Here is a 24,600-nt window from a genome sequence, read left to right on the forward strand (position 1 = left end):
CTCATGTAATATTTTCCCACTTCCATTTATAGAGATTATACAAGTAAAAATACTGCTTCATAGTGCAACACGTAGTTAAATAGACATCACATGGTACCTTTAAGTAGCAGCAGAATGAGACACAGTATTGACAAAATTGTACCTCACACACAAAAACACATTTTAATGAGGATTTTGGTGTCAACACTGTATTGGGTAATGAATGTAGAAACAGTGTTAACATCTCAGCACAACCTCAGATAAGAGGAATACATAAAACTGATGTTTTTGAAAGGCAAATGCCATTTAGAAAAGCATAAATCCAACATATCTGCATGAGGCTTGTTGCAAAAAACGTATTAACAAGAAACTTTACGGGGCTGAATCTTATAATTTCCTGTTGCTGGTTTAAAGAATGAGGTCATGAAATCTGTTATTCCCCCAGTGACACAACACAGGATTAAGTAGAGTTAAAATAAAACAAAAAATAAATTTCCATCTGCTTAGCGATCCTGCATTCCTCTCAGGGCATCAATTGTTACCCCCGGAGAGGAGCCTTGTTTTAAAGATAGCTCTATAGAAACAGCTAGTCTCAGATTCTGTAGAAAGAAAAAAATTAAGTTTTATGCAAATACAAACTTTTAAGCATCAACCCCATTCAGTGTTCACTTTGACTTTCCATCCGCCCAGAGGAGGAGGAATAAGTGATGGTGGAAGGTCAGGAATGGAGAAGAGCTGTGGAGGTACGTCACTTTCTGATTGTTCTTCTTCACTGTCTTCCTTATGTTTCAGATCTCTGTAAAATATAAATAATTGAGCAGATGAATACTTCATCAACAGAAATAACCATTAATCATGTAAAACGGGTATGACCAAGTTCTGAAACCGAAAAGAGGATGATTACCCTTTGCTACCGAGGGCACTTCGCCTCTTCTCCCTCCTAGAGAGCCATTCTTCTACACTTCGCCCCTTCTTCCTTCTGTCCAGAGAATCCTCTCTGTGCTGTCTCTCATCTGAAAGACAGGAAAAATGTCACTCCCCTCAACATGGAGTTATTCACGCACTCATTTAGATCAAGTGGACTGATGATGAGGCTTGAATTTAACAGTTTAGCTATAAACTTTATTATAAATAACTATATATATATAAAGATATTAAAACTTAGCATAATTTCCGTTAATCATAATCTATTTCCAACACTTCTCAAACACGTGGTAGACTTCACTACACTTCGGTCACAGCTTACCTTCCACATGTCTTTTTAGGTTATACAGATCGTCTTCGGACATGTGAGAAAACCTGCAGTTTGGCCCAAAATCACAAATTCCTAAAAGAAAAGAAACCCAGGAAGTAATGAGGTTTATAAACATGCATTTCATAAAATGTGTTGGTTATAGCATAAATGTTTGGTTCGACTGTTCTTTTACCTTTTTGGAGAAACTTCCTGCATGGTTTCTTTGCTTGCTCATCATTCAGAATGGCTGCTGAATCTGTAAAAACAACAAAAATAGTGTGTCAATGCTTGTTTATCTAACCCTACACTGTGAAGGGAACAGGTGGGAAGCTGAGATGGCATATTAAAATGTAAGCACGCTTCATTCTCCAATCACGGTGTCATTAATTGGTTTAGATAGGAATCCTTTAACAGGGATTCTGTACACAAAACAAACAGAAGAGAACATCGTGTGTAATTTCATCAAAACACAACAAACACAGGTCTCACCTCTGAAATGATCATACCAGGCCTTCTTAGCTCTGTGATGCTGGACTCCATTCAGGTGTTTCTTCCTGTTGTGCATGTTGTCCTGAAAGGACCTGTCGCAGTAGTCACAGTAGTACCTCCTCCCCATGGTGCAGGTTCTGTGTTCCAACCACAATGTCACCTTTTAAACCTCTGAAACACCAAAAGCAGAAACAAAACAGCTTTAGACACAGTAGCTGCTCTGCCAACACATGGTGAGAGAGTAACCTTGCTCGTGTGAATACTTCTCATTATATCCAGTATTACATTTAAATGCTAATGTTGCCATACAAATAAGCTCTCTGATTGGAATCTATGCTTCAATGTTTTCGTAAGAGATGCCTGCAACAAACATATTTGTATCATAATCACTTGATTTATCAATTCTTTTCTCTGAAAGCTTTATTAACTGTTAATAAAATGTCAAAAATCCTCACCACAATTCCCTGAAGCTAAATAATTTGAATGCAGATCTGCCGTAAAAGTAGAAAATACAAAGTGGGAAGCACAAACCTCAACCAATCCAGTCTGCACTAACTAGAAGACATCACCAATATAATGTATACATATAAAACCATATATAAAGCTATGTTTATATTGAGTGTATTGGTTTGACTTTCGTTTGCTGCCATCTCCTGGTTTGTACTTGCCTTTTATTTTGAAAACCCCTGTATATGAGACTTCCTGTTTTCAGTGCGTTTCAGCCTTTAATCTGCCAATATGGAGTTTTAATATAAACACACTGATGGTGTAAACAAGGGATCTGATACAATTCACAGATTAACAAAACACTAACATCGCTGAATATCTGTGCGTAGCGATGATAAACAGCTGGACAGTTCAGCTCACGTGGCTACAACCAGTCAAATAAACCCCTACATTTAAACAGCGAAGATCTCGTACCATTAATAAAGCTGTGATGTCCTCCTCTGGGGTTTCATCTTTCTTCTTTAAAGCAAAGAAGACGGAAATCCCCGCTGTGTCCCTGCAGGATCTTTATTTACGTCTCCCGGCCACTTCCTGTGCCCGGAGCGGAAGTAGAGAGCCCGGACTTCCGGTCCTGCGCACTCTCTCGTCCGTCATGGCGCTGGCTAAGAACGTTTACAACCTGCTCTTCAGGAGAACGTCCACTTTCGCTGTAACCATCATGGTTGGAGCGGTTTTCTTCGAGCGACTATTCGACCAAGGCGGCGACGCGATCTTTGAGCAGATGAATAGCGGGGTGAGTGACTCCGGTGTTATCTTAGAGCCTGTTTAATTCTGACCTTGTAAACAGAGGGCGAAGCGGCCGGGGTGTTAGCTAAGTTAGCTCGTTTGTTAGCGTAGCCCAGCGTCCTTCCAGTGTCTGTAAACTGAACCTCGTACGTTGCTAAAACGTGTTGTCATGGAGCTAACCTCATCAAATCTGTGTTTTTACTGTAGAAACTATGGAAACACATCAAGCACAACTACGAGGTGAAGGAGGAGGAATAAGGACGTGACTCCGGTGTCATCTGAGGCTGACGTGCAGCTGTTGTCACACTTCCCATCATCCATTCTTCCTGGACTTCACACCTCGCACGCATCAGCAGTCAACATGGACAGTGAGCTCAGGGCTGGCGACCAGAGGAGCTGAGGGAGCTGATCCACTGTCCAGACCATCACGAAGCTGGAGCAATGGTTCCTGACACCTTCGCCCCCCCTCCATCCCAGTTGTTGTTTGTCATGTCTTTTCATCTTTCAAATTGTAAATGATTAAATTAAACATGTATTACAGTACACACTGTTTTGATTTGTTTTATCAAACATGGCCTGCATGTCTAAGTGCAATCGTTGGTGAAGTATAGTGATAAGATTTAGTCTTTTTCAAATGTAATATGACTAGTATTTTCATAGGTATAGTTGCATTAATGCCTATCAAACTATCAAACTATCCATATACACGTAAAATCAGTTGAGCGCTTACCGCCACAATCTTTCACGTGATTGTGTAGTTCCTTTATTAGAACTACAAAAGGAAAAAATGGAAGTGGACTGAAAAACTAAACTTGTCATACATTATGGTAAATGAAGTCTGCACCCACATTTCACTGACTTTTCTTTGACCCTCCACCAAGTTTGGTGTAGATCAGTTCACTTGTTTCTGTGTAGGAGAAAAGGATTTTCAAATATCTTGTTAAAGGGCATTGATATACAATGGATAGATAGTTGTGTCCTTGTCATAGAGCTGATTACATTTTTATTACATATTCCTGATATTTGATGCTGAAACAGAGGAGCATTTCAAAGAGGGCAGATGGTAAGTTGGTGTTCCAGGGCAAAACAGTGCTGTGTGTGATCTTTATTAAATACATAACAGTTTAGTAGACGTCATTGGGCTTTTCAGACAGAATTGAATGCTTCATTTGACACCTTTATTGAGGTGAGGTTTTTTGGAAAGCGGCCAAACTGAATATCTCATACCTGAATTTCAGTTTTTTGCTTTTTGTGTAACCAATAATACTGTAAACAATGATGATATATTAACCACAGCAACAGGGTCAAGCTAGACCACAACTATTCAAATGCAACACAAACGACTCCTAGAAAGTTTCAGGCCTTTACATGGCACACTAACGCTACTACACAGCAAACAGCCAGTGGCTAGGTGGTAGCTCTCACACCCTATTCTCAATGTTGGCTCAACATAAAATTTGCTCCATTAATGCAAAAAAACAAGTATGTTATATGCTATGAAATATATATACTTCAGTCAGAAACATTTAGACTTGTAGTGAACAACAAAGGTTAATTTTAAAATAATTCACAATTTCGAAATAGACAAACGAAAGGTGAGAAGCAGTTTAGGGTCAATAGATGATGAGTGAGGGTATCGGAGGTGATAATTAACATTATGGAGGTATCGTTCAGAAGAAAACTTGCAAACTGTACTAGAATAACAGGAAAACATTTGTTACAATAAGAATCATATGTACATGTTGCAGGATTACTGTAGTTTAGTTATAAATGTGTCAGTTCCAGTCAAATGTAAAAACAGCATCTTTTACCCAACCCCATAGTCGAGTGAGCCACAGACTCACACCCAGGTCTGACAGGTACTGGATCTCAGGTGTGAGCATTTTCTCACACAGTGTCCTGAATTTGGGATCGATATCTTTCTTCATGTTGTACCCCAGGATGGAAGACTCTCCGACCGGCTGCCAGGGCAGGAAGCGACTGTCCTGAATCTTCTGGGCTTCGACTGGATTCCCTCCCTCGATACAAATAGCCTCCATCTCTGCATTTCTTCTCCTCAGCTCATCTACCTCCTGTTTCATTCTCTCCCTCCCAAAGGACTCCACTCGGGCCCAGAAGGTGGCGTTGAAGTGCTGATAGAGTCTCCAGTCAGCCCCATTCCACTCCAACGCTTTGGCTCTGAACTCAGGGCTCAGTTTAGATACAGATGACCTCTTGCGAGAGTTGAGCTTAAAATATATAATGTCCTCTGTGCTCCAACACAGTTTGTGCTTCAACAGGATAAGAGACTCCTCAAAGTATTCTGTTATGAGGACCAAATGTAAATATTTGGATAAGTAATGAATACCCCTCATCACACTAGGATCATTAGCTTCAACGTTGTTATCAAGACCAAAGTCAAAGAAGAGCAGGTTTTTAAGGTAGAATGAGTTGTAGGCCTCCGGGCTGTAGAAGGCCTCAGGATTCTTCAGAAACTCCACCAGCTTGTTCTCTCCGGTGATTCTCCATGTGAGAGGAACCGCCCTGTGATAATAGTGGAAGGATGACTCGAAGAGATCCACCGGGTCTCGTAAGATGGTGATGTACGCAGCATCTGGAGGCAGCAGCTTGGATACTTCTCGGGGCTCAAAGCGCATGTGGTTGCAAACAATGTTGAAACAATCTCCAGGCCTGTAGTCCTTCACCTGGGAGCACTGGAAAGGCGATGGGTAGAGGAAGTCATTGCGCCCATTGGGGAAGGCAAACTTGAGCTCGTGCTTTTCTCCAAATCTGAAGAGGATGTTGAGTAAGGTGCTACTGGCAGTTTTATGGGTCTTCATGAACATGATGTTGACTGCAGGGTGGCACTCGTCTGACTTGGGTTTGCTGCGTTGAGAAGGCCTGGTCACATTTTCCTTTAATATTTTGACCATGCTGTTTGGACACGTGTCTTCTTGGGAGCCCCTGTAAATTAAGCACAGGCATAAGTAAAGGGAATAGAGCACGTACCTCCACCAAGGCCAAACAGTCCCCTTATGAAACCACATTTAGTTTTTATACAAGTATAATAATGTACATATTTATAAATATCAGTCCCCTAAACATGTTGTTTTTTTTCATCAAGATCCATGAATTTTCCCCTGAGAAATCAACAAAAATGTTTAAAAAATGTCCTATCTCGCAATGTTAATGAAAAAATGTAAACAATTCCTGGATCCATCCTCCTACTCCAGATCCTAACCTAAATTGAATGGTTATTTTCGGACCCATATCGCATCCTTCCATCAAGTTTTGTGGAAATCTGTTCCGTAGCCGACAAACAGAAAAGCACACAAACAAATTCATACAAAAGCATAACCTCTTTGTCAAAATCTTTGCTTTTGAAATATTTACCTCATCTTCACTTGGGTTGGCTTTGTCAAGCAGTAGAGCAGCAGCATGATGTTGGTCAATAAAACCCACAGAATCACCCTTCGTACTCCATGTGTGCACTTGTGTCCGATGATGCCAAACATGATTAAAACCTGGAAATGAAATCAATATTATGGAGGAAACCTTTACAGGGAAAACACCAGTGTGGCTGTGAAGGTTTGAAATACACCTGTCTACATTTTGTTGTGTTACCGTGGTGCTCTCATATAACCAATGAGCAGCTGAAATGCCCTCCAGCCATTCTCACACACAGGGCCACAAATGACTCCATATAGCCTCCCTCCATAGTACATATTATGCATTGGCTTTAGATTGAATGTAACCTACAGCACCGCTTAACAGGAGAGGTCAAAATCTATATAATAAACTGTATAAGGGATATATTCAAGCAAACTGCTGACTTTCGATCAAATAAAACACACAACCCCCATGTTTACACTGTAAACATGCTTACGGTTGTAGAACTGCTCCAAACACAGTTAAGGTACAAGCCGAAGTTAAAACAGCACAGTGTTCACACTGGGAAACAACAGAAGACTAAAAGAAAATGGCTCAGTTGTTCTTGAACGTTCTCAGAGAGGCATTGTATAGAGATAATATCATGTTGAAAGATATGCCCCTGAGAATACAAGCTGGGACTTCTTATCGCTGACAGTCATCTCCATTTGTCTCGTACAGTCGTTGCAGTGGATGACTAAGGAAATTCAATTAGTTTAAAGCCGACAAGAAATACATTTAGCTTGGAATAACAATTCTGTATAACTCAATATCAAAACATCAAAACAAAACAACATATAAATGACTTGGTGAGACAATGGCAGAATGAAAGAGCAATACACCTGTGGAAGAAATAGGAGAGGAGCGTTCCTCACCTGCAGAGGACAGCATGAGCAGGCCTGTGGTGCAGGAGAGCCCTTTGTTGTCCAGCAGTCTACAGAGTGTCTGAAGGTCCTGTCTCATTGGCTGTGAAGACTGAGGAAGGATCTGAACTCTCCTCCCACAGGGCCAGGAAACTAGATGGTTGAGTCTGATGGGAGACTGCTGGAAGGCTCAACTCCACAAAACTGTTTTAATAGATTTGAAATTTATTTAATCAGCTATACAAACATCAAGGAGACCTCTAAATCGAAATATATCCTGCTTAAGTATGTCGTTTTGTCAGGATTTAGATTGGGGTTCTGGTTTTGTCAGTTTTGGAGAAAGATAAATATGACTGTATGGTGATATTGGCTTACACACATGTATTGCATATTGGATGATGGTCCTTAGATTCAATTCAGAGAGATAGATAGATAGATAGATAGATAGATAGATAGATAGATAGATAGATAGATAGAAACATACATACATACATACATACATACATACATACATACATACATACATACATACATACATACATACATACATACATACATACATACATACATACATACACATACATACATATATACATACATACATACATACATACATACATACATACATACATACATACATACATACATACATACAATATATACACACACATACATAAACATATATACACATATACATATATACATACACATACACGTGTTTATATACTTCATATGCTGTGAAGGATCAGTGGTCTATTGTAAGATCTAACATGCACTGTTCCTCCAAATGAAAACACTTTCGATGTTCTGGCCATCATATCATACACATTACATATATATAGATATATGGATAGATGTTAACATACACACCCAGAGGGGTCTGCCTGCCTCCTCCCAGTTGTGTGCTGTGTTGTGTGGACTGGCGGGATGTCTCTCTTCAGTCTCCAGACACTTGGATGCAGGTGCTGTTGACTTTGCGCAGCTGCTGTTGACTTTGGCTGCGGCTGAATCATTCGTGTATGATTCAGTCGGTCCCATCGATTTGGCATTGGCAGCCCACCAGCTTCCTGTGTGACTGTGTGATTTTGTTTTGTTTTCCACACAGGAAACTGGAACCAGGGAGGATTGTATATCCACTTTGGAGTTTCTATAATCAGGAGGGAAGGTGAAGTTTTGTTAACTCTAAGGCAGCAACAGACTTGTCTTGTAATATCATGTCAGTCATGTTGTGTAACTTGTCATGTGTAACTTGTCATGTGTAACTTGTCATGTGTAACTTGTGTGTGTAAATGCTCCACAAACAAACATAACCTATGTTTAAATGTCAGTTTTGTTTGGGACTTGCAATATTCTCAACACGAGTTAAATAAAACAATTTTTTGTTTACAATAACTGCATTTTATTGTCAAATATTTTACAATTGTACAAAAACAGAATATATTGATAAACTAATCAAGAGGAAACCAAACCAACACAAAAGTAAATTCATCAAACTAAACAACAGATATGCTGCTTTTTTTAAAAGCTCTCTATTGAAAGAGAGCAAACATTTGTTTCTGTTAAAACTGGAGCTCAAACCACTCAGAGCTGTTATTGTAACTATCAACACTCCAGTCCAATACATGCAGCTTGTCTGTAGTCAGGTTTGTAGACAGGTTCTCAATTACCTGTAGTCAGGTAACCTACAGGCTTAATATGTGTGTATCTGTGTTTATGTAGCCTAACAAAATTCATGAAATACAAAATTACACACAACTTTGCCGGTGTTCATTATACAGATGAGGGATAGAAAAAACAATTTACCTTAAAATAGCAGCTTCAAAATCATTCTAATGGTAACGACTTGTAACAGGGAGAATGGCATCTCTTTCACCCCCATGCCGCACCCTATTCGTGCACCATTCCAACCATATGATTCTTATCGTCTGTCACTGCTGGTATCAGGCCCCAACAGTAATGTCGACCTGTAGATCAGATATAAAGAGCCAGAAGTCTAAGTAAAAATGTCTCTCTGCATTAAAACAGGTTCCCAAACCATTCAGACTGCTTATTTACCCATCAACCCTCCAGGCCCGTAAAGGCAGCTCGTTTATGGACCGTTGTCAGTGACAACATGGCAATGAGGCAGTTGACATACATTTGAATGAGTGACAGTGTCACATGAGGAGTTCATAAACACTGCTGTAAATACAAGCAACAACATTTTTTAATTATCCTCCAGCTGCAGTGAGAACCAACTCCATTCAAGGAGATGAACTTTTTTTAATTTACCCTGTGTATATTATAGTTTTACATGTTATAACTTGTTCGTTCAATCCCCCGGGCGACACCACTCACAGATGACTGAAAGGTCATGGACAGCATCGAAACCCGAGATACTGACACAACCAAATCGAATTCTCTACAATAATAAACTGAAGCGAGGGGCACTTTCTGCTCACATGCAGCTTATGCAACAGGGCAGGTGAAATCACAGCATGACTCACGGCTTTGTTTTTGGAACATGTCAGAGCAAAGAAAATAAGTTGCCTGACTTCTGCTTTGGAGATTTGTCGTCAGCGTTCGATGAGGAGAAGAGGTTCTTGATTTCAGGGAAAACTGAACAGACAGATTTCTGCTCAGTAGAGAGTGAAAGGAATTTAATCAGAAACAGACTGAATCAAACAAACCCTCCGAAGACACGTCAGGAGAGAAGGGATGGATGACTTTTATGCAAAAATCCACAGTTTACACATCATCTATTCTTTGCATCAATATACGTCATTAGAGAAGAACTGATTTTCTTGTTATTGCCGCAGTTGTTGTTGATATGCTGTTATGTCTTAAAACAAGACATATGAAGATACATTCAAACCATTTTTATATCATTAAAACCCTGGTGGTTTACAGTAATCGTCAAATGTTAACACATTTACATATAATTCCAGCAATAAACATGCTAAAATAATTTACAACCCTGCTGGAGGAGTGTACAGTGACGACAAGTTGTACAGTAGCTGATTGCTTTCAGTAAATCTCATGACAACCATCATAAGGCACTTTGAGTGACAACTATGACACAAATGAACACAACATCTTTCATCATCAAAGCACTTGAGTTATAAATATATACAAATAAGCCACATCTGGTAAACATACAATATCATTTTCTTAACCTCTACTTAATAATTCCTTGTTATGAGGATACATGTCTACAAAGGTCCATTAACAAAAGCAGGTTTTTATGCTTTTGCAGATTGAATCTGAGGATCACAGTTGCCGGGTTTAACTAAAATAAACTGGTGCTGAAATATCAACCACTTCTTAAAGGATCAGCAGTGTTTTTAACACTTTTGTAATTAGATATCCTAAAATAAATCCCATCACAGACGAAAAACATTCTTCAATACCTCGAACCCTAACCCTAATCTTCCTCTACTCAGAGCAGCTATCAGGTGGTGGTTCAGCTCAGCTCAGTTCAGACGCTGGAATGTTTACAGAGATGTACCCCTGTTAGCATGTTGCGGTGCTGTAACTCAGTAGACAGGCGTGTAGAAAATCTGGCCACACAGCAGCCTGCGTTTCAGCTCCTTCCACAGCAGGGTGCGCTCTCGCTGCGATCCCTTCATGAAGCCGCGGTTCTCCTGAGCGCGGCGGGACAGATAGGGAATGACCTCGTTGACTGGGCCATATGGAACATACTTGTAGACTGGGAAACCTGCCTGACCTGTTTTTATCAATGCAGAAAGAAGAGACCATTATTAAAAACAGGGGCCATTATCTCCACCATGAGTGTGTTTGCATGTCATGACTTTGTATGTAAAGTCTGATCACAGCTTTTAAATACAGATGTAGCAGAAATACAGTCAGGAAAAATTACCTGACTGCTTTTAGAGTTATAGTAGATTTATAACTGCAAGTTGGTGGGAAGAAGTGAATAAATATCGCGTTAAGATAACTGATATGTAAAATTTGCCTTTTGAGATTAGATATCAAGTGATATGACAAGGTCAAACTGGCCCTTCTGTTACGCTAGTGGAAAAAAGATTAGGTCTGTTACAGCATTAACTTCTTTTTACATGAGGATGAGTGTCTCACTTTTATCAGTGTGCCATGAATAATCTGGTTTCACCTCAGAGACAAACTATTGTTGTCTGACTATTGTTTCATGCTGTTACATAAAGAAAGTACAGAGCGATCCCAATTATCTCTCAGACAATATTGGTTGGTGATGTGTTTATCTTGATAGCGTGCATCCCGGCTGCAGCAAACACAAGAAAACGCTTAGTAACAGACAGGTAAGAACATTGAGAAACTGGAGTTGTTTGTTGCTAAGATATGTTAAATCATCTCTAAGGTCAGTGGCCACCTGAGTATTGAAAAGCTGACGTCTGAGTGCATACGTCGGGGGCCACGACTTTTGGAACCCGCCGTATGTTTTACTGGAACCTCACCATGTCGTGCGCACAACATACCTAGTGGGAAGCTGATCTGGTCACACATCCCCAGCAGCTGTCCAAAGTATACTTTATTCTCAGCGGGTGAAAGGCCCATCTCATTCATCCTGAAAACAAAAACAGAAAGGCAAGCAGGTTACATAAGGGGAGGTGCCGTGTGGTGTTTGTCCACTCATGTGGCAAATCCTCGAATTGCTCTGGCAAGTTGACAAAGACGACCTTTTGCTCAGAGAAATATCCAGAGCTTTGGTTTAAACCATTAGGAGTAATCCTTGCTGAATGAGGTGGTTTACAGCTTCCGTGTATGCTTAAACCAAATCTGGACTTAGTACATGTTGAGTGAAATCTTCATGCAGGCCTGAGACTGGACGTACTTTTCGAGGGTGAATTTCACCGTGTCCTCGTTGTGCGTTGCGACCATGACGTTGGCCTTCCTGTTGTGCTCGATCTCCTCCAGCATGTATTCCAAACACCTGCACAAACAGCGAGGCAGATGTTTAGGATTCAGTCATTATCTAACCGATCCACATGTGGCCTTAACAATACAACTCAGCGCTCACTTGTGATACATCCTGTTGGTGGCCTCATAGTCCGGGTTGATTGGGTCCTCGTAGCCAATCTCCTCGGCCCTGGCTCTCTCTTGGTACATGTAGGCTCCACGCACCAGCTTGGCACCGAAGTACCAGCCCTCCCGCCGTGACAGCTCGACATCCACAGTGAAATTGTCATAGGCATCCTAAAAGCATTGAGTTGTTCAAATACACACACACACAAGAGAATATGAGAGATCATCACACAGTTCCGGATACGTTTTGGTTGAGATAAAATTGCGGCTTTAAATAATCAGTGTTGAAAATTGTCACAATGCGCCGTCATGAGGAAATTGTAGTCTCACCTTGAGGTAACACTGGTAGGTGTTGAAAATGATTGGCTTTTCTTTGTTGAATATCCTCTGCATCTCCAGGGTCAGTCGACTAATGGCCGGCTGGAAGTACGTCTGCTCGGCGTCCACCATCAGCCTCACCCCGTTCTCCACAGCATGCTGGAGCACACAAGGTGTATTTACAGCTTTAACGACTGCCTGCATGTGACACTCATCACTGTGCAGAAGGGAAATCAGCAAATCCTACACGAAACAGGCATTTAATAATAATATGGCTGTTTCTTCGTCTTGTTTTGGTTTCCTCACCTTGGCCAGAACGTCCACCCTCTGCAACATTCTCTTCATCTGTCGCTCTTCCTCGTCTGTGAACATCTTCAACAACGGCTCCAGGTGGCCTGTCTGCACAACCACCACACAAAATATTCAATCATTTGGCTTATGCTTTCCTCGAGATCAGAATAAATATATTTATCTATAAGGTGCAAAGGTCTGACATGTAATTCTCATCACTCCTGGAGAAATGTCTCTTTAAAATACAATTTTCTTTGGAGAGCTCTGACTGTAAAAAACATTTCCAGCTACTACAAGTCTGAATTCTTGGAACCAGAAAGTCTCACCTCAATATTTGGCACCATGAGCAGATTGGAGATCTTAGTTGTGTCATTTATTAAACTGTTCCAGTCAAGCAGATCAATCGTTCTGAAAATAACATGTTGGAAAAGAAAATGCTTTAAATCAAATGCCCTCAGAATATTTTTATTGCGGATTAATTGGAGCTAGTTTCTGTGTAAAGACTAAACCACAGGCCTGTGGATACTTGTCTCTGTGTGACTAGAAGTTCAAACACGTTCTGTTTTCCTACTGATTTAACTGTGCGTCAAGAACTTAGGAACTCAGACTCTAGCGTATTTAACGTACATAATAAAAAAGTATGAATGTGTGTTGTTGTTATCATTGTTGCAATAAGCGACTATCTTACCCTGACAAACCCAGCTTCTCTCCAGTAAACCAGTTCTCTATGTCATCCTTGGCTCCAACACCCATCTGAGTCAAATTTTCCTTCAAGAGAAATATTTCACATGAATTGGGTGATAGGGCTCTAAATGTTGTAGAGATTAAAACAGGTAAAGTGCATTCAGGAAACCAGCCTGGCAGCAGTAAGTCATGGGCATGCATGGACCCTCTTTAGACTTTGGCGAAGGTGAAACACACCTTTAGTTGGTCCAGCTCCAGCTTTTGTTCCAAAAGAATCATTTCAGATTTTCCCTGTTGAGCGGCGAGGAAGTTGAAGAAGTGTCTCCATTGAACCAGGACTTCAGAGAACTGGAGCTGCTCAAACACAGAACAAGACATTAACATTTAGCTCCTGCACCTGAACCTGAACCCTATTGTGATGAACACTGAGGCGGGAATCTGACACAGTAAATATTGTTTTCCATAAACCAGTTTCATTCTTTTAATATTAGTCATGTCCCCTAAGGTTTGTACACAGTAAAGTGAATCTATGACCGTGCTTATCTTTTGGCATTGGCTTAAAACCATAAAGGTAAATAGATCATGTTTTATATCCTCATTATGATGACCTGGAGCCAATATGCAGGATTTATTAGTGTAACATCCGGAATCACTGTTGATGCCAAATAAAGCGAGTCGTGACTTTATCTAACATCTGTGGTTAACACGGTAGACACATGAAGATATTACTTACAAGGAACTGTGGACGTCCCAGAGCGGTTAATTTGATGGCAGAAAATCCATCAACAGAGGCTCCACCTTAAATTGACAACAAACTTTATTATGTCAGTCATAATTCTACACACATTTGATGTTGTTTAACTCAACGACAGATCTTTTACTTATTTCGTTCGCGATGCTGTTTGTAAAGTGACTATACAACAACAAGCTTCATCTAACTAGTAAAATTTTGTTTCTTAATTGCTTGTACAGGAACCTTCCTACTCACCGGAGGCTTTAATGCATTTGATGAATGTCTCCATCTGGTTGTCACATTTTGCTTCATCTGCGTAGAAATAGGTACGAGCACTGATGACGCCCCCGCGCCTGTCACCGAACTGTGGATGAGCTTTGTATTTCTTCTCACGGTGATCGGCCTCTGGAGTCAGAAGAAAAACAAAACATTAGACATGGAAAAAAGACAAAAAAGATTTTGTTGTTTTGATTTATTAATTGGGAGCTCACTGGAAGTTTCCCTTTTTTTAAAAGAATCATATTCCATCATATTCAGAAATTACCCTTAAAACTGAATTATTTAAATCCCACAAGCTTTTTGTTTTGAGTGCAGTAAATGTATTTAATTCTGCTACTATAAATGTATCACTAGCAAATGAGGTTAATGGGAACTTTCACATTTTCTTGATTATTCATTCAGCTGGCAGCCGTCCTGAAAATAACCTGAGGTAGTTGTCTAAACATGTGACTGCTCATAAATAATATAGTAGCACTGCTGTAATCCCTGTAAGGCATTGATGTAACTGCCAGTAACATTATAAGGTATTAAGGAAATATGTTTATTGTGATATAAGATTTATAAATAAGGCCAGAGACATCCCCTGTGAGTGATAAACCGGAGCGTCACATTTCTACCCTGTCACGCAAAACAAAGTTTCCTCTTACTGTACCAGCAGGGCAGAACATTTCAGACCCCACGGGATCCAGTTATAACCAGCACTATCCAGGCCTGACCACATGACTGAGACATACCAGTGCTGACACTTGAATAACACGTCCAGGGCACAGAGCAGCGAGTGTACCCCGGTCTTCTTCTTAACACGGCCTTTACTTGCATGTTAGTAATGTGGTGTATTACGTGGGATACAAATACAAGTTCAACACACCTGGACTTTCTTTCTCTGCTTCAGAAACACATGAACTGTAAAAGAAGGAAAGAGTAGAGCAATTATTATGATTTCCTCCACCTTAAGTAACTTTGCTTTTTCAGACAAGACAAATGGAAAATTGATTTTAGTGTCTGTACTTAAGACAAAAATACGCTTTCTATAAACAGGAAAACCGAAAGGTTCTTCTATCATGATCTAAAGAGAATTGAAAAATATTGAAAAAGAAAATTTAAAAGTTTGTTATAAACTTCAAATAATAATACATTTGTCATTTAAACCAGTCTAGCCGAGCCCATTTTAATGCAAATGCGATGACCTAATTCTGGACGTGTTGTGACACGAGTAAAGTATCTGTGAACAAACATGTTTGGTGAGTTGTCTTCTCCATGAAGATAAGAACCTTTAACGTCTGCAGATTCCAGAAAAGTCCTTTGATTTGTTTCAGCAAGCGTATGTTCGTGCTTCGTAACATAATCCCCAAAATAAGCTCATTTCCTCCGCAGGACGTTACATAACATGTCCATATGTGTGTGTGTGTGTGTGTGTGTGTGTGTGTGTGTGTGTGTGTGTGTGTGAGAGAGAGAGCCCTTTGAAGGGATCCACACATTGCTCTAAAAGGCTGGCAGCCTCCCTGAGAAATAACCGGCTCAACCAATCAGAGGAGATGGGTTTGTCCCAGCCGACCAATAGAGGACGAACACTGTTTTGCAATCGCACATTAAATAAACACATTGGATTCTGATATCTGTGTTTGTGTACTACTATGGATCACCTGACTCATGAATTAGATAAGAACCACAACAGAAGTCAGAATTACAGTGATAAGATAAGAATAAGTTGCTATGGATTCACAATATAACTCGATGGAATGTTTTCATTAAACTAAAGGGGTTTGACCTGAGACCAGAGATGTATGTTGTGAAAAGTGAATTACACGTTTACAGCACATTCCATACACCTGTAATGTGGTTGTACTAAGAGGGCCAAGGGCAAAATGATTACAGAGGCCCTATAATATCTATTTATCACAGACTGGCCTTTTGGTTCAGTACAAATCTGCTCACTGCAACGTTTTTTTAAATTCCGGCAATTGTCACTCTCAATTTGCAGCAAATTCTACAAGCAGACACGGGGGGAAGGGGGCTCTATTTTAATGGCCTCTTCCTGGAGATCAGGGGCTGGGTCGGGACCTTGCAGTCTGGTTACGCCTGTTGAAACACGACACTCTTACGCAACGCATTACAGCCCCTCCTGTGCTGCACATTTGGCATACATTAGAGCTGCTCTTGGTGCAGAGCCACACAGAAACATTTTGCAATGTTCCCTGAGCCGCAAAGTGGGGGAGGACAAAGGCCCTGTTGTTGTCACGGTCGGATGTAAACAGTAGACTCACTCCATTTCCTTCTTGACCGCCTCCTCCTGGGTCAGGTCCTCCTCGACACTGTAGTCCAGAACAGCCCCCACCCCGAAGGCCTGGTTCTTCTTGATTAAAGGTTTGATGGACTCGTGGTCCTCCCCTGCCACAAACTGGCCGTAGAAGGTCATCTTCATCATCTTCTCAAACAGCCACTGACCCAGCACCTTCCTACTCAGATCGATCAACTGACAACACAAACAACAACAAGGTCATTAGATGAGAGGCAAGGCGAGAAATTCAAAGTGCTTTACATAAAATATAAAGGGCACCATGACCAATTGTAAAAGCAACATAAGACAATACATGGAAGCATTTAAAGAGAAATTAAGTTACATAGAGAAAAAAAAAAGTTGTATATAAAGTGATAATTTGATTTAATAACAGGACCTAACGAACAGGAAAGTCATTGATTTAAAAGAACTAAGATCTTGAGGGCTCTGGATGGTTCCTGACTTGGCAGTGGATCAGAATCTGGGGTGAAAACCTCTTCACCTCTTTGTTCTTCTCCACCAGCAGGTCCACGGTGCAGAGCTTGAACACCAGCAGACTCCGGATCAGTTCGGTGTTGCCTTTACTCTCGTACGCTTCTTTGGTGTTGTCGAAGTCGATGTGGATTTTGCTGAGCGGCGTGTCTGCGGCGCTCCTGGTCTGAGAGATGAGCTCCACGGGCTGCGCCTCCACCACAGCGCAGCCGCTCGGCTCCTTCTCCTCCCGGCTCTTCGTGGACGCCGCCGTCGATCGACATCTTCCGCACGAGATGCGCAGTTTGCCCGAGTTCCCCCTGACGAGCGCAGACACCAACTTAGCGTACGACATGTTCTTTTTAAGACAGTCCACAGACCTCGGTGACCCGCCTCTTGGTCTGTGTTACCTCTGAATGGCTCGGATCACTGAGCCGCTGCTGGGACGATGCACGTGCTGGAAAGTCACCCTACTTAAAACACACCTCGCGCAGGGGGCGTGGCCTCACCCGTTATATCACGCTGGAATATCTTTCTGATTATATATCAAACATTAGGTTAGATAGATAGATAGATAGATAGATAGATAGATAGATAGATAGATAGATAGATAGATAGATAGATATTATTATAGTAGGAGTATAGTAAATGTTGGTGGTGAACAAGGAGGGGACATGCGGAAATCATACTCAACATTTTAACATTTCGTCTTTGGATCACAGTCCAGAATGGTACATGGCTGTGATCATTATCTGGCTTTGATCGTAAGAATTTGGATTGTGGACTAATAAGCTCAACATCCTTGTGGGGAAGTCATGGTCATTTACTTCACAGGCCCATTCATGATTTATATGCATTTAGATGTCTGCACACCACCTGGAAATTAACCTTGACAAGACTGAACTACTTTTCCTTCCAGGGAAAGACTCTCCCACCCATGACCTGACTATTAACTTTGACAACTCCGTGTTAACCTCAGACTGCTAGGAACCTGGGTGTGACACTCGACAGCCAACTCTCCCTTACTGCCAACATTACTGTAACAACACGTTCCTGTAGATTCATGCTGTACAACATCAGGAGAATACGCCACCTTCTCACTCAGAAGGCGGTGCAGGTTCTGGTCCAGGCCCTGGTCATCTCATGCCTAGACTATTGTAACTCCCTCCTGGCAGGTCTACCTGCTAGTGCCATCCGACCTCTGCAGCTCATTCAGAATGCAGCAGCTTGACCTTTTTAACCTACCTAAATTCACTCACACTACTCCGCTCCCTTCACTTGTTACCGGTGGCTGCCCGCATCCGTTTCAAAACATTAGTACTTGCGTACTGTGCTGCGAACGGATCGGGTCCAGTCTACATCCAGGACATGGTCAAACGTGACACCCCAGCCCGTTCATTCCGCTCTGCTTCGGCCAATCGGCTTGTTGCTCCCTCACTGCGAGCTAAACACTCATCAAAACCACGACTGTTTGCTGTCCTGGCTCCTAAATGGTGGAATGATCTCCCCATTGACATCCGGACATCAGAAAGTTCACACCTCTTCCGACTATACCTTGAATAACATTTTCAAACTAACAATTTAGTAGCACTTAAATGGCACTTACTTACAGCACTTTGTAGTTTTGCTTTTTTTTGAAGAAATTGTACTTTCTCAATTCTTGTTGTTCTGGGTTTGTACCCTCATGGTTGAATGCACTTATTGTATGTCGCTTTGGATAAAAGCGTCAGCTAAATGAAATGTAATATACTGCTATACCTGATCAAGCTCTGAATGTTAAAGTTGTATAAATATATAAAGGTTATAAACTAGCCCTGATGGTTACATAAATAGATCATTTGTATACAGTCATATATACAGTATTTATGTACAGCACAAATACTTTTTATATACAGTCTATGGTTACTACTGGGTAATACTCCTCTTTAACCCACAGGGGGCAGCAGAGATCTCACCAGCCGGATGATTTCCCTGAAATCGGAAGTAGAAGAAGACACCGGGTCGCTCGTTGCTAAATGACGCTAGCATAGCGCGCTAGTCGGCAGCATTAAATCTACACAAAAAAGCGAATTCACTTGCTCCTGAAAGGTAATAGCACAATTTTTTATTCAAGTGTTAATTTCTGCATGTATTTCACGTCCCTTTCCCAACCCCGCATATCTTCGAGCGCGAGGAATATTCGTGCGTTTCAGCCCGAAACAGACGCTCGACAGCGCGACTGGCCGAACAGACGTTATTAACAAAGACACTGAAGTGAAACCGTCATGGCTGGTGGGCACAGCGGCTTGTTGTCGGTTACATCTCCAGCAGCAGGCGTCGACCTCAATCTCACATTTAACACATTTACTGTTGCGTGGTTTTGAAAGTTGTACAATACATTGTTTAAAAAAAAAAAAAAAAAAGCGATTCGTTAATTCGAAATAGCCGATGGTGGCTAATGTTAGCCTAGAAATGAATGTTTTGAAATGCTACGATCGTGTGCCGCCGTGAAACAAGTGTTAAAACGAATGTGTTGACCAGGATTTAACTTTAATATGGAAGTGAATCAGTAAACCTGTGGATATGAATGTTTAACTGGCAGAGAGTGATCAGGTTTGGCCGGTTTACTCTCTCTCTCTCTCTCTCTCATACATGTCAATGATAAGCCACTGAGCGATCACAACGGTTATTTATAAAACTGGTTTCTCCAGCCATCATAGTTTATATGACGGTTACTTCTAATGTAACTGTTACTAATGTTGTGTTTGTGTGGGAAAGATTTAATTGTCAGATATGTATCATTCATCTTTTATTTTTTATTTTTATTACATTGAACACAGTGTAAATCAGGTACATAACATAATTCTTGCCCTTTCTCTTCATATGACTTAACAATATTGTGCTTGGTGCTGCGCTTTACTTTTGTAAATGCTGGTAAATGCATGTTTCTAGTTAACACACACTGGTGACAAATTAAATGATATATCCAAACAAATGAGCAGATTATGCCTATCAGTTGTAAATTAAAGATAGACTGAAACCCAACCAGGTCACATGAAATCGGTGTCAAATGTAGATGCCTCCAAAAAACAAGATAGACTTAAAATGAGAATAGTGTGAATCCATTAAATATCTTGGTTTTCCCCTTAATTTGTCACCCATCTATACATACAACACACACACATGCAGATGGAAGCAATATATGTTTCTCCACATGATAATTTTAAGCAGAATGATACTGTGACTATTTCTTGGTGGATGCTGGACATTCATTACCCTGTGTTTTTAAAGTTTTCAGATTTGGATCCAAGGTCCTGTGCCATTTGTCTTGAGTTCATCATTTACTACTATGATGCAAGCATCTCTGCTTTAGAGTTGTACTTTAATCTAAATTAAGACATTTGATGTGGATGGACTAAGTTTTGGATTGGGACTAGGATTAGGATCAGGACCACCTCCACAGCCCTTTGTGAAAACAAGAAGTGATCTTAAAGTCCGCAGGTGCCTCCATTCTGTGTCAGCAGTGCCACTCAAATCAACCACCATGTCAGATGGCCGGATCTATGTGGGGAACCTTCCCGTGGATGTCCAGGAGAGAGACATCGAGGATCTCTTCTACAAATATGGAAAAATCCGCGACATTGAATTGAAGAACAATAGAGGCACTATCCCTTTTGCCTTTGTTCGATTTGAAGACCCACGGTGAGTTTTTGGGATGGTCTTTGCCAAGTCGAATCACATTCCCCTTGCATCATACCTTAATTTTTGTGATATGATATCATCTCCACTGACTGCCAGCAGGGAATGGATGGAGATGGCAATTCCAGGTCAATGTCCACTAGTGCATACGCCTGTTTCAGTGTAAGGGGTTCTTTGCTCTCTTCTCATAGGGATGCGGATGATGCCGTCTATGGAAGGAATGGATATGGGTATGGAGACTCCAAACTGCGTGTTGAGTATCCTCGCTCTACTGGTGCTAAATTTGGTCCCATGGGAGGAGGAGGAGGAGGTGGTGGTGGTGGAGGAGGTGGTGGAGCAGGAGGAGGAGGTGGTGGAGCAGGAGGAGGAGGAGGAGGTGGAGCAGGAGGAGCAGGAGGAGCACCTAGGGGAAGGTTTGGACCCCCAACTCGAAGATCCGAATTCCGCGTCATAGTGACTGGTAGGTGGACGTCATGAGTCATAGCCAGATATTATTTATCTCTTTCACTGCAACCCGGAAGTCAAAGAGACTGGTAGGAAGGTGGACTTAAGTCATAGGCAGACATGTTTTTCTCTCTCTCTCTCTCTCATGGCGGATTTGAGGACAAAGGGGACTATTAGAGGACATCATGAGTCATAGGCAGATGTTTCTCTCTTTCTGTCTTCTGGCGGATTGGAGGACAAAGGGACTAGTAAAAGGACGTCATGAGTCGTAGGCATAAACATTTCTCTCTCTATGGCGGATTGGAGGACAAGGAAACTAGTAGATGACATCATGAGTCATAGGCAGATATGTTTCTCTCGCTCTATCTCATGGCGGATTGGAGGACAAAGGGACTAGTAGAGGACATCATGAATCATAAGCAGATATGTTTCTCTATCTCATGGCGGATTGGAGGACAAGGGGACTAGTAGAGGACGTCATGAGGCATAGGCAGATATGTTTCTTTCTATCTCTTGTGGCGGATTGGAGGACAAGAGGACTAGTAGAGGACATCAGGAGTCATAGGCAGATATGTTTCTCTATCTCATGGCGGATTGGAGGACAAGGGGACTAGTAGAGGACGTCATGAGGCATAGGCAGATATGTTTCTATCTCTTGTGGCGGATTGGAGGACAAGAGGACTAGTAGAGGACCTCCGGAGTCCTCCTAGGCAGATATAGTTCTCTCTCATGGCGGACTGGAAATCAAAAAGGACTAAGTGGATGAGGTCAAGTCAGCTCCTTAAGTCATGAAAAACAAAACAGTAACTCGAAACCAATCATGTTGGCTGCATAATCCCAAACACCAACTTTAGTGACTGGTAGGTGACATTTTGTCATTCTTTATGATTAATGATTTGTTAATGTACTACATTAATATTATATGTATACAAGCATGTTTATACCAGCTAGAAAAATGGGACTCTTTTGTATAAGACGAACCACACAAATAAAACGATTTTATAGTTAAGAAGTACAACACAGTGAGGGCCTGGTCTAAACACTTTGGGGTTTTCTGAAAATTTAACAGAAAACTTTAATCTGCACTAGTATATCTGCATATATAGTTAAAGTGACTGTCCACTAAGCATTTCCAACTTTTGGTTTGACATTAACTTTGGGTTTAACATTGGATTGGGGAAAAAAATTAACATGTATTTTCCGTAAGCAAAAGAGTTAAGTTAAGAGTTAAGAAAACTACAATTCCCAGAGAATTCACATCTAGCTTTTAAATATCCGTGCCTATGACTTAATAAAAGGTGTAGTTTAGCTCAAAGGGTTTATGCTTTATGCAAAAGATTAAACTTGTCCCTGCAATGATTTTGGTTTTAAAAGGGCAGGTAAATTATAACAAGTTCTTGTCCCCAACTCCCTATCACATGTATCTTTTTCTTATGTCAGGGTTACCACCAAGTGGGAGTTGGCAGGATCTGAAGGATCACATGCGCGAGGCAGGAGATGTTTGTTTTGCTGATGTGCAGCGAGACGGAGAGGGTGTCGTGGAGTTTCTCCGCAGGGAGGACATGGAGTATGCTTTACGCAGACTGGATCGGACCGAGTTCCGTTCACATCAAGTAAGTGCCGGTGATGATGAGATTTATTTGTCCTTTTTACTTATAGAAGGTTAAAGAAACCAATGTATTTTTAAAAATTCCTTTTATAGGGTGAAACTACTTACATCCGTGTCTATGAGGAGAGGGGGGAGAGAGGAGAGAGGGCGGAGAGAGGAGAGAGGGGGGAGAGGGGCACTCCCAACTGGAGTCGCTCCCGTTCCCGCTCCCGCTCCAGATCCAGAGGCCGCTATTCATCCCCCTACAACAACAGAGGATCTCCTCCTCCACGCTACCAGTCGCCTCCACGCCACGCCATGGCACGCCATAGTCCACCCCCCAGGAGGCACCCTCCACAGCACCATAGCCCACCACCACGTCATTATCGGTAGAAAGACCCGTCATTTACCGAGGAATTGGGGAAAGTGTTTTGTAATTCTACTTTTAATTTTAATTTTTTTTTACCCCAGTCCTCCTCATAGGATTCCCCAATGTTACTTCTTGCTACATACATTCCACAGTCAGGATCCCCTGAACACCATGCTCCTTCCCACAGCCTTAAAATACATTTTCCCATTTATTTGAAAAACAATCATATGTTTTGTGGAAGCAGGATTTATTTTTTCCCTCGACTTGGTGAGATAAGAGGTAATTGTATAACATTGGAAGTTTCTGATGGTGAGACTGTCAGGAACCGAAGAAGAAATGTTGTATCATCCAAAACAAATTGCACAGTTCTGCAGCTATCATTCTAAAGTTCGTATTGTTTTCTTAAAACTCTTTGTGTGTGTGACAATTCTGCAGCTTGAATTTTAAAGTTTTTTTTTTTTTTTTGCCAAACTACAAACCTGTGAAGCTGATCAACATCCTCCTTAGTTCGCCTGTTGGACCAGTGACACATTGACTGTGAGCCTCACTTGTCAGTTTCTTTTTTTAAATGAAGTGTGAAAAGCTGACTGAGGTGGCCTGTAGGTGGACTTAAATTTGTATCCATCTCAGATGGGGTTTTTTTCTTTACCAATAAAATGCAAACTTTTACTGTGATTTTTTTTCGTTCTTTCATTTCTTCCTGATGCAACTTTAATTCACCTGTGGTATTTAAATTTTGTCCAGTAAGAAATATTTGTAATGATTATTGCTCCAATAATGGCCAACCCTGGGCAGGTTACCGGTCTATCATAGGGCCAACAGAGATCATTCATACCCACATTCAGAGTCCCCAATTAAGCTGTGCAGCATGTCTGGACTGTGGGAGGAAGCTGCAGAAAAACCAACGCTGACGTAGAGAGAACAATTCTCCCTTTGTGTTTCCCCCGACAATCTTTCAGGGCCGTGGTGAAGAGATAAAATGGGAATTTTCTACACAAAAGATTTAAACCCATTGATTTCCATGTATTCCATTGCAATCACATCAGAAAGAAAAGGGTCCTGCGTGCTGAAGGGGGGGTAATTAAACCACCACATCTTTCACAGTGTGCAAGTGTGAATGAAAGTGTTTGTAGATAGATTAGAGAAACAGAAATGCTTTTCTAAGTCCGAGATATTTTGTAGGAACAGAGAACTTAAATGTAGTCGACCCTATGTCTAGAGTAACTTGTATTCTTACCTATCCCTTGAAATGAGATAGG

General features: G+C 41.3%; 5 protein-coding genes across 9 annotated transcripts; 2 read left to right on the forward strand and 3 right to left on the reverse strand.

The window, feature by feature from the left end:
* Positions 1–136: 136 nt before the first annotated feature.
* zmat5 (zinc finger, matrin-type 5) lies at positions 137–2,782 on the reverse strand. Its single transcript, XM_035185121.2, has 6 exons — positions 2,624–2,782; positions 1,703–1,873; positions 1,407–1,469; positions 1,226–1,306; positions 884–992; positions 137–775 (listed from the first exon to the last, which is right to left on the reverse strand). The coding sequence occupies exons 2-6, from the start codon at positions 1,827–1,829 to the stop codon at positions 628–630; spliced, it is 528 nt and encodes a 175-aa protein (XP_035041012.1). The 5' UTR covers positions 1,830–1,873; positions 2,624–2,782; the 3' UTR covers positions 137–627.
* On the forward strand, positions 2,771–3,478 carry LOC118125999 (cytochrome b-c1 complex subunit 9). Its single transcript, XM_035185122.2, has 2 exons — positions 2,771–2,942; positions 3,143–3,478. Exons 1-2 carry the CDS (start codon positions 2,802–2,804, stop codon positions 3,191–3,193), a joined length of 192 nt encoding a protein of 63 aa, XP_035041013.1. The 5' UTR covers positions 2,771–2,801; the 3' UTR covers positions 3,194–3,478.
* Positions 3,479–4,003: 525 nt separating this feature from the next.
* gal3st1b (galactose-3-O-sulfotransferase 1b) lies at positions 4,004–6,435 on the reverse strand. The gene is made up of 2 exons (XM_035184905.2): positions 6,308–6,435; positions 4,004–5,878 (listed from the first exon to the last, which is right to left on the reverse strand). The coding sequence occupies exons 1-2, from the start codon at positions 6,427–6,429 to the stop codon at positions 4,711–4,713; spliced, it is 1,290 nt and encodes a 429-aa protein (XP_035040796.1). The 5' UTR covers positions 6,430–6,435; the 3' UTR covers positions 4,004–4,710.
* A 3,393-nt stretch (positions 6,436–9,828) lies between these two features.
* prodha (proline dehydrogenase (oxidase) 1a) lies at positions 9,829–17,716 on the reverse strand. Its single transcript, XM_035184456.2, has 14 exons — positions 17,293–17,716; positions 16,777–16,985; positions 15,381–15,415; positions 14,489–14,638; positions 14,234–14,298; positions 13,738–13,854; positions 13,505–13,584; positions 13,143–13,224; positions 12,832–12,924; positions 12,538–12,684; positions 12,203–12,378; positions 12,017–12,115; positions 11,661–11,749; positions 9,829–10,912 (listed from the first exon to the last, which is right to left on the reverse strand). The coding sequence occupies exons 1-14, from the start codon at positions 17,614–17,616 to the stop codon at positions 10,722–10,724; spliced, it is 1,857 nt and encodes a 618-aa protein (XP_035040347.1). The 5' UTR covers positions 17,617–17,716; the 3' UTR covers positions 9,829–10,721.
* A 1,485-nt stretch (positions 17,717–19,201) lies between these two features.
* On the forward strand, positions 19,202–24,016 carry srsf9 (serine and arginine rich splicing factor 9). 5 transcript variants are annotated; one of them, XM_035184758.2, is made up of 5 exons: positions 19,202–19,349; positions 20,532–20,942; positions 21,131–21,399; positions 22,824–22,996; positions 23,086–24,016. In XM_035184758.2, the coding sequence occupies exons 2-5, from the start codon at positions 20,785–20,787 to the stop codon at positions 23,362–23,364; spliced, it is 879 nt and encodes a 292-aa protein (XP_035040649.1). In that variant the 5' UTR covers positions 19,202–19,349; positions 20,532–20,784; the 3' UTR covers positions 23,365–24,016. The 5 variants fall into 5 exon arrangements, with proteins under 5 accessions (XP_035040649.1, XP_035040650.1, XP_035040651.1 ...); XM_035184759.2 differs by having other exon boundaries at positions 19,203–19,349; positions 20,742–20,942; XM_035184760.2 differs by having other exon boundaries at positions 19,211–19,349; positions 20,765–20,942.
* Positions 24,017–24,600: the final 584 nt, after the last annotated feature.

This window comes from Hippoglossus stenolepis, chromosome 18 (genome assembly GCF_022539355.2).
Source record: "Hippoglossus stenolepis isolate QCI-W04-F060 chromosome 18, HSTE1.2, whole genome shotgun sequence".
NCBI lineage: Eukaryota > Metazoa > Chordata > Actinopteri > Pleuronectiformes > Pleuronectidae > Hippoglossus > Hippoglossus stenolepis.

Bases quoted from the DNA above. Each gene is read 5' to 3' on its own strand.
- zmat5 (XM_035185121.2), bottom strand. From the start codon at position 1,829: ATGGGGAGGAGGTACTACTGTGACTACTGCGACAGGTCCTTTCAGGAC. The intron at 1,307-1,406 runs GTAAAAGAACAG...CTTTTCTTTTAG, and splicing joins CAGGAAGTTTCTCCAAAAAG to GAATTTGTGATTTTGGGCCA. The intron at 993-1,225 runs GTAAGCTGTGAC...CCTGTCTTTCAG, and splicing joins CCTAAAAAGACATGTGGAAG to ATGAGAGACAGCACAGAGAG.
- LOC118125999 (XM_035185122.2), top strand. From the start codon at position 2,802: ATGGCGCTGGCTAAGAACGTTTACAACCTGCTCTTCAGGAGAACGTCC. The intron at 2,943-3,142 runs GTGAGTGACTCC...TTTTTACTGTAG, and splicing joins TTGAGCAGATGAATAGCGGG to AAACTATGGAAACACATCAA.
- gal3st1b (XM_035184905.2), bottom strand. From the start codon at position 6,429: ATGTTTGGCATCATCGGACACAAGTGCACACATGGAGTACGAAGGGTG. The intron at 5,879-6,307 runs GTAAATATTTCA...CTTAATTTACAG, and splicing joins CCAACCCAAGTGAAGATGAG to GGGCTCCCAAGAAGACACGT.
- prodha (XM_035184456.2), bottom strand. From the start codon at position 17,616: ATGTCGTACGCTAAGTTGGTGTCTGCGCTCGTCAGGGGGAACTCGGGC. The intron at 16,986-17,292 runs GTGAAGAGGTTT...TTGTGTTGTCAG, and splicing joins TGGTGGAGAAGAACAAAGAG to TTGATCGATCTGAGTAGGAA. The intron at 13,225-13,504 runs GTAAGATAGTCG...TGTTATTTTCAG, and splicing joins GAGAAGCTGGGTTTGTCAGG to AACGATTGATCTGCTTGACT.
- srsf9 (XM_035184758.2), top strand. From the start codon at position 20,785: ATGTCAGATGGCCGGATCTATGTGGGGAACCTTCCCGTGGATGTCCAG. The intron at 20,943-21,130 runs GTGAGTTTTTGG...CTCTTCTCATAG, and splicing joins GTTCGATTTGAAGACCCACG to GGATGCGGATGATGCCGTCT. The intron at 22,997-23,085 runs GTAAGTGCCGGT...TTCCTTTTATAG, and splicing joins CCGAGTTCCGTTCACATCAA to GGTGAAACTACTTACATCCG.